The sequence below is a fragment of the Sebastes umbrosus genome, chromosome 7 (assembly GCF_015220745.1).
Source record: "Sebastes umbrosus isolate fSebUmb1 chromosome 7, fSebUmb1.pri, whole genome shotgun sequence".
Taxonomy (NCBI): domain Eukaryota; kingdom Metazoa; phylum Chordata; class Actinopteri; order Perciformes; family Sebastidae; genus Sebastes; species Sebastes umbrosus.
Window position 1 is genome coordinate 22,759,500 of NC_051275.1, and position 8,692 is coordinate 22,768,191.

The 8,692-nt window shown below is 43.3% G+C and overlaps 1 protein-coding gene across 1 annotated transcript; it reads right to left on the reverse strand.

Moving 5' to 3' along the window:
- Positions 1–5,469: 5,469 nt before the first annotated feature.
- On the reverse strand, positions 5,470–8,490 carry fzd9b (frizzled class receptor 9b). Its single transcript, XM_037776213.1, has one exon. The coding sequence runs from the start codon at positions 7,729–7,731 to the stop codon at positions 5,974–5,976; it is 1,758 nt and encodes a 585-aa protein (XP_037632141.1). The 5' UTR covers positions 7,732–8,490; the 3' UTR covers positions 5,470–5,973.
- Positions 8,491–8,692: the final 202 nt, after the last annotated feature.

Sequence of the window (8,692 nt, forward strand, 5' to 3'; positions counted from 1 at the left end):
AAAGAGGTTTAAACAAAGCGTTGCCCTCTGCGCTACCCCCGTGTCCTTAACCCTCTGCAGCTACCTCCCTCCTATCTAATCAGCGGTGCTCAGCGCAGGTGGGACAAGCTGGTTTGTGTCTCACACAGCAAGTGTTTGGCCTCTCTGGGTCATGTCACTGGAGTGCAAACTGGGGAGGAAGCACGCGCCCCCGTTCAGGCGCCCATGAACTGGAACATGTGGCTGAAACACCACCAGCCGAGTCTCTGGCTGCGAGCGCGCTCCAAGCAAAACACAGCTTCTTTTTTTTTTAAATAGTTAAATGTGATCCACACGGAGTCAGAGTCCAGGGTAAGCGTTGCCAAGCCATGGACAGCGTCTACAATGGCTGAGTAATGAAAACACACAAAAGGGGAGGATGTTGGTAGTTAACCCACATCTTGTTCTGGAGTAGGAAGGAATAAGTAATTTAAGTTAACTCAGGCGTTGCACCGAGTGGGAAACGTGGTTAACTGCTCTTACCAAAAAGAAGTTTATTCATGTGTGCTATTAGTATACTTCTTGTAAACGTGCTAAGTCTAAGTATACTTGGCTCATACTGACAAGCATACAGAAAGTATATTTCGCTTATACTGTTGTGCTTACTTTTTGATAGAGTAGTCTATTTAAGTGTGTGAGAGTTTGTAAACGTATATGAATTTACTTTAATCAAAATGTTTGTATTCTCCGTTCACTGTGGAGGCATGCGAGAAAATTATTATTTATTATTTCAATCTCATCACAAAACATCAAGTCAAATAACAAAAGTATACTTGCAGTAAAAACTATCAAACTAGTAGTTTACAGAAAGTATACTTAAAAATGTACTTTCATAAACTAAAAAGTGGGCTACAAGTATATAACTAGTAAACTAACAGCAGACCTAGAAGTTCATTTGTAGTATAGTTCACTAGTTGTAATACAAAATGCAACTTATATGTAAACTAGTTGTATACTCAAAGTTTACTATTCTTACACTTAAAGCACACTTAGAAGTATACCTTTATAAACAAAAAATTCAGCCACTTACAAGTATACTACTAGTACATTGATATTAGTATACTTACCACATAAAGTATACTTGGGAAATATACTTGAACTTTAATTAAGTTTACCCCTTACAAAAAAGAAGTATACTTCAAATTTATTTTATGAAGTAAACTTAAGTATACTTTAAGTATATTCCCAAGTATACTTTATGAAATAATTATACTAATATCAATGTACTAGTAGTATACTTGTAAGTGTACAACTTAAATACTTCTTGGGACAAAATGGCCCACTTTTTAGTTTATAAAAGTATACTTTTAAGTATACTTTAAATGTAATAGTAAACTTTGAACTTTAAAACTTAGTTTACATCTGAGTTGTATTTTGTACTGCAACTATAATATGAACTATACTACAAGTGAACTTATAGGTATATTGTAAGTTTACTAGTTATATATTTGTAGCCCATTTTTTTAGTTTATGAAAGTACACTTTAAAGTATACTCTCACTAAACTAGTAGTTTAATAGAGTTTTTACTACAAGTATACTTGTAAGTTTTCTTAAGTGAACTTATAGTACTTGAAAGTATACTCTCTTATTTTAAGTTTAAAAGAAGTATACTAATAGCATACTTAAATAAACTTCTTTTTTGTAAGGGTAGTTCACTTCATAGTATAGTTGTAGTACAAAATACAACTTAGATGTAAACTAGTTGTGTAATCAAAGTTTACTATTCTTACATTTAAAGTACACTTAGAAGTATACTTTTATAAACAACAAATTCAGCCAATTCAGTGCCAAAAAGTACTGAAGTACAGTGCAGCACATTGATATTAGTATACTTACTACTTAAAGTATACTTGGGAAATATATACTTGAACTTTACTTAAGTTAACTTCATAAAATAAACTTGAAGTATACTTCTTTTTCGTAAGGGTTACTACAGAGGCATAACGCAGCTTTGATTTAGACGTAGTAAATGAACATGTGCTGTAGTACATGAATCTTATTAAACCTCAGCTGGAATGCAAAAAACAACTTTTAACCTCTGGAGATGTCAGCGAGCACACGCCTGCTTCACACCGCCGAGGTTCCAGTAATGTAATGAAAACAAGCTCCTGGTCATCACATTTTTTCCATGCTATCACTCCCATGTGCTGCTGCTGCTGCTGCTCTTGACACAGCACACAATTACACACACACACACACACAGACATAATAATCAATCCCACTGCTGTCAAACACTGTAATTTCCACTGTGTGTGTGTATTTGCTGTGAAACGACTTGCTGTGTGTGGCTGTAATTTACGTTGGCACTTAAATTGTTAAAGTCCCGTAATGTAAAAGCTATTTATTCTCACTTTTTTTTATGGACCATGTGAGAACACGGTGGCTCTTGTGCATCATAAAAAATGGACTTTATTACTGAAATGTTAGTTGCAAGACCCAGAATAAGGATAATGAAAATAATGTTATGCACACTTATTCCCTGAATCAGTTAGTGATTATTTATACCTGATGGTAGCTGCATTGTTTCGTTAGCCAAACAAAAAGCCTCGCAGTATATCAAATTCATTTAAACATGGTGATTTGGATGTTTTATATAGACGGGTTTCTGTGCAACGTCATCACAGAGATGCGCACGCAGCTAGGGGGCAGAAAGCACAGCACGTTCAGCAGAGCTGAGCTGCAAAGCAGAGATGACAAGGAGTTGTTACTGCACCAACCGCAGAAACAATTTTAATATTTCGAGGGGATCACATGTCTTTGCTAAAAACAGAAGGAGATTATGGATCTAGGCCTGATAGACAAAAACATTCTCGTCACACAGCGCTAGCAATGCAGCGGGTGGTCGTGGTGAGCTGTCATGCTCCACAGATCGATAAATATGAACTGATCAACGACAGGGTGATCGACCCACACTATAAGGAAATATTTATATTTAGTAGGGCTGACCCAAATGCTTCGAAGCTTCGACCGTTGCCATGGTAATCGACCTCCAAATCAATATTCAAATGCCTTTTTATATATATGTGTGTAATAATAATGTTTAAATCCCAAAATAGCCCATGAAATAAGGAATAATTCCACAACATTTTTCAAATTCAACATTAAATATTATTAGTTATTCTCAGACGGATATCGCTGTTTGTTATGTGTAGAGGTGCGTGTGTGTACAGTAGTGCAGCGCTGTCCTGAAGCTTCAAATACCTTCGAATATTTCTCATCGAAGCCCAAAAAATGGTATTCGGGACAGCCATAATATTTAGCGACTATGCATTAAAACTTAAGAGTAAGGCAAGACTTCGTTACGGCTCTAAATTGCTGTAATGTTACGCGACTACAGTGGGGGGCAAGCTCACTCCTGTATGCCGTAACTGGCAAGACGTCTGGTAGTCTATCGGGGCAGCCGCCCCTTCTCCCCCGCGGTCACAACACAAGCGACCGTGGAAGCTAATGCCAGCTAACGTTGGTTTAAATTTGAATCAGACATATCAGCAATACTGTATTGACTTTTGGCGTGACGTTTCCGACTGAGGGCTAACCGCTAAGTAAGGGATAATGTACAGCGAGCCGGTCGTTGTAATGAAATAAACAATGCTCGACAGGGCTATGCCGCCGCTTCAGGGGTCTTGCATTGCCCTGAAGGGGAAGGGGTTTATTTCACAACAATGACCCACTAGCTGTACATTATCGGCTACACGGCTACTTACTTAATAAATCAATAATTTGACACAAAAACAGTCCGCCAGAGTCCGACATTAGAATTGCGCCCATAGCAACAGTCTGTTATACATAGCAACATACTGTTATAAAGAAATAACACACTGTAGAACGCTGTGATTGACCAATCAGAATCGAGTATTCAACAAAGCCATGTAATAAGGTTAGCTAGCAACCAGCAACATGCTATTTAATAGAGAGCCTTCAGGGGTCTAATGTTGATGTTCACCTGCCCAACATACAAAAAACTGCTGTGTGACTGGTTTTACTAATAACAAGACCAAAATCGCAGTTTTATATTAATGTGATACCTGTTTAGGAATTGCTAAGGAAAAAGCGTCTGGTGGCAGCCATCAAGAGGAACTCACGTAACTTGAATGCCGACCGAGTGTCAACCAAACAGACACAGATCCCTCAAGTCAAATCACACTTATGTCTGATCTAACGTTACCCGTTTCATAACAAGTCATAATAATAAACAAATCTCATACTAATACGTCATATGATAATGATATCTGGTGGTCGGACTCACAAAAATGTAGAAACAATGCGAAATCTACATTGATGACAACGGCTGCCGAAGTGTTTTTTCCCCCTGAATGCACACACAGCCAGTAATGTTTGTATACAAGAAACCCGTCTATAGTGGAATTCCCTTCATTTATACCAGAAATACAGCTTCCAACAGCCACAAACACACATATAAACTTAAATATTAAGTGAATAATCCATCTACTCAATGAGCATAATTGTGAGTGCCTGTGCTGAACTTGAATCTGTCAGTGAAACCACGCAATAAGGCTGAAATCCACTCCAGCGTCGTCCTCTCACATCAAAGTGCTGAGTGTTTGCACGGGGATCAAATGGAGCAGCGAGAGGGCAACAACAATGATTTCGTGGAAGGGATTAAAACCGCCATTAATTAAATATATCCCTCCGCTCCTGCATTTTTTAAGACGATGATGCAAACATTAATACTTGCCACTCTATTCATCAGTGATTCTCTTTGAGGATTATTGTTGGGGACGCCTCTGGGATTGTGTAGCTTGCACTTTGGAAGACAACACATTTGGTGGCGGGGACAAAAAAAATAAAAACGTGTGAATCCCCGGAGAAGAATGGCAGGAAAATCAGGGAGCAATGAGCAATCATTTGTGACGATTAAATCTGAAACTAGGGATGCACCGATACGGAATCGGATATCTAGCTGAAACTGACTCAAACAGCTGGATATCGGTGACAACGGGGCCGACCTATTAAATTAAATTCTGTATTTATACGCTATACTGTATATACCCAAAGTTTAATCCTGTTTACGTTCTGACCAATTTGTTGCTGTATTAAAAAGGTTTGCATTTGAATTGTAATTACTGTTAATTCTTTAAGTTTTTGGTGTACGATTTATTATTTTAATAATAACAATTAGTAAAAATGTATATAAATATGTATACATAAAATCTATGTATTTTTTTGTTACATTTTGTTTTAAAAAAGCTAGGAAAGCAATATTTAAGTCAAGCCTCACACATAAAGGAATGATCCCAGTCACTTCCACACAGCAAGGCATACAGCTTATTAATTAAACACTGGTATCGGATCGGTACTCGGTATCGGCCGATACCCAAAGCCCAGGTATCGGTATCGGGACTGAAAAAGTCGGATCGGTGCATCCCTATCTGTAAAAATGGTTAAATATTCATTATAAGCTACTGTGAGATAAACAATAACACCAGGCAGCGAGGAAACATCCACAAATTTATTGTCCTCCAAAAAGGCCAGAGTTCTTATAAAAGGCACTTCATTTCCCTTTACCTTTTAATAAACGCATCTAAACAACAAATCTGATTAAATTAAATATATTTACAATAAATAAAACATTTATACAGATTTATACATGCCACTTTCAAGGAGGAGGATATTTCCCAAGATACCTCCATTAACGTAACAGTCTTTTTTTTCATTATTATTTTTGCTTTGAAACACTGGGCATGTCTACTGCACAGAACAAAATATGGGTAACAATACTGAACATTTCCCTTTATGCATTGAATACTGTTTTATAGATAGTTTCTCATAGTGACGCCTGTACCTGTGTGGCAGCAGCAGAGCAGCACAGTTCAATTCAACCACTCATCTTCTTACAACGTCTTTAGCAGCTCCTTATTCAGGGCATATGTGTGTGTGTGTGTGTGTGTGTGTGTGTGTGTGTGTGTGTGTGTGTGTATGTGTGTGTGTCCCTCTCAGACGTGTGTAGGGTTGTCTGAGTGCAGGTCAGTCTTGGCCATGTGCAGAACCACAGCAGGAGATTTGTAGTGGCAGTGCGTGCTGCCGCAGCTGACGCCGCTGCACGGCTTCCTGCTTCTAGTCCTGTCTGTCAGCTTGCGGCTGCACAGGCCCTGCCAGGTCTGCAGGGTCTTGGAGCTCCACACCCACACGCCGCTGGTGATGCCGACCACCAGCGACATGAAGATCTTCAGCATGAACACGGCCACCGTGGGCACCGACGTCTGCAGCGAGCAGTCGCCGCTGAGCCCGTTGAACGAGCCGCACTTCATCTGCAGGCCCCTCAGCTTCCAGTAGTCCATGTTGAGCCTCTCGTAGAAGTAGCAGACGATGACGCAGGTGGCCGGCACCGTGTAGAGAATGGAGTAGATGCCGATCTTCACCATGAGCTTCTCCAGCTTCTCCGTGTTGGTGCCCTCCGTCTTCATCACCTTGCGGATGTGGAAGAGGGCCACGAAGCCCGTGAGGATGAAGGAGGTGCCGATGATCAGGTAGCAGGACAGGGGGATGAGGACGAAGCCGGTGAGCGCCCCAGCATCCATGCTCCCCACGTAGCACAGCCCGGTCAGCTCATCCCCGGCCACCTTCCTCATGGTGAGGATGATGATGGTCTTCAGAGCGGGGATGCCCCACGCAGCCATGTGGAAGTAGTTGCTGTGGGCTTCGATGGCCTCGTGGCCCCACTTCTTCCCCGCCGCCAGGAACCAGGTGAGGGTGAGGATGACCCACCAGATGGAGGAGGCCATGCCGAAGTAGTAGAGGATGAGGAAGACGATGGTGCAACCTGTCGACTCCAGCCCTTCCTGGATGATATAGAGCTCTCCGTGCTCCCGGTCGCAGGCGATGTTCTCAGCCCCGGCCACAGAGCGGATGATGAAGGCCACGGAGTAGACGTTGTAGCACATGGAGAGGAAGATGATGGGGCGCTCTGGGTACTGGAAGCGGTGGGGCTCCAGGAGGAAGGTGAGGACGGTGAACGCGGTGGAGACGAAGCAGAGGATGGACCACACCGTCATCCAAATGAAGGCGAAGTCCTTGTCCTGCCGGGACCAGAAGACGTCCACGGCGGCGGAGCAGCGCGGGGCGCACGACTGGCTCTTCTCCACGAACTGGAACTTATCCGGGTTCTCGCAGGACCCCACGCTGCCCGGGGAGCGGGCGCCGCTGGAGCCCGGCTGCCTGGGGCGCGGGGGCACCGGGAGCATGCCTTCGCCCTTCTTGCCCTCCGTTCTGGTCTCGTTCTCGGGCGCCTCCATGCACAGGGCGTTGGGGTCGTTCCTGGTGGGCAGCTTGGAGCAGTCGAGCGAGTCGGGCCAGGTGTAGCTGAACTTCTTCATGATGGGGGCGCACCGCTCCCGGGCCTGCTCGCACATGGGTCTGCAGGCGGGGATGGACGTGGACACCTTGTCCGTGCACATGGGCGCGTAGAGGGAGCACAGGAAGAAGCGGAGGTGCACGTCACATCCGTATGCCACCAGTGGGGCAAACTCGTTCAGCTTGATGGCAGCCTCCTTCTGGTCATCATGGTGCATGAAGTTGGGCATCCGGGTCAGGTTGTAGCCGATCCCCTCGCACATGGGGATCACTATGGGCTCACACTTGGCCGGTCTGCCTCGCTCCAGGTCGTAGGAGCCAATCTCGAAGCTGGAGCCAGAGATCACCAGCAGACACCACAGAAAGATCACCACCTTCAGCGGGACACCGTCCATGCTCATTGTTTTAATCACAAACTGAGCTCTGTCTTCTAAAAATGATCATGAAAAAAGTCTAAAAACACGCATACAGAGAGATCCCCCGCTATTCCCCCATGGCGGAGGCAGGTCCTCTACTGTTGCCTTTAACCGTTACTGCTCCGTTAGAAGACAAACACTCCACAGAAAGAAGTAGCTAAGTGTTCAATTATTAATTAAAACGATTAATCCCACAGAGTCGAGATAAAGGTCCGTATTTAAGACGTGACAGTCGGAAACTTCGACAAAACAATGGAGGAAAAATCATCAAAAATCAACCAACAGAGAGCTGAATCCTCAAACCGACCGTTAATAACCGTTGATAGCCGTTAAATAGCCGTTGATGAAGAGCAGATATCAAAGCGCTGTTTGTTGCGGGTCCAAAAGAGCTGTTGTTTAGCTGCGACTCTCTCTGTTTGACTCTCTGACTGTCTGTCGGCTCTCTGCTGCTCCTCGTCCTCCGCTTTCAGCCTCGACACTGAAGTTTGAGAGCCGCTCAGTGGGACTTCAGTCTGGGGGAGAGACCGAGAGGAGGAGGAGGAGGAGGAGGAGGGTGGGCACTCCGTGACGCTCCTCACATTTCAACCAGCAGCACCACACAAGGGAAATAATCAGACAGATGCTGGAGGATGGTCAAATACCTCTGACACACTTATATTCAGACGCTTCATTCGAGTTAAATATCAAATACAAAAACATTTAATTACTACATTTAACAGGTACAACTTACTGTATTCAAAGTAGGCCTACTCTTCTTCTGTGGTGGAATGTAGGCTACATTCTAGAACGTTAGCCTAGTTACACTCCAGAACGTTATCCTAGCTACACTATAGAACGTCAGCCTAGCTACACTATAGAACGTTATCCTAGCTACACTCTAGAACGTTATCCTAGCTACACTCTAGAACGTTATCCTAGCTACACTATAGAACGTCAGCCTAGCTAC

Excerpts from the sequence above, each read along its gene's own strand:
- fzd9b (XM_037776213.1), bottom strand. The coding sequence starts at position 7,731 with ATGAGCATGGACGGTGTCCCGCTGAAGGTGGTGATCTTTCTGTGGTGT.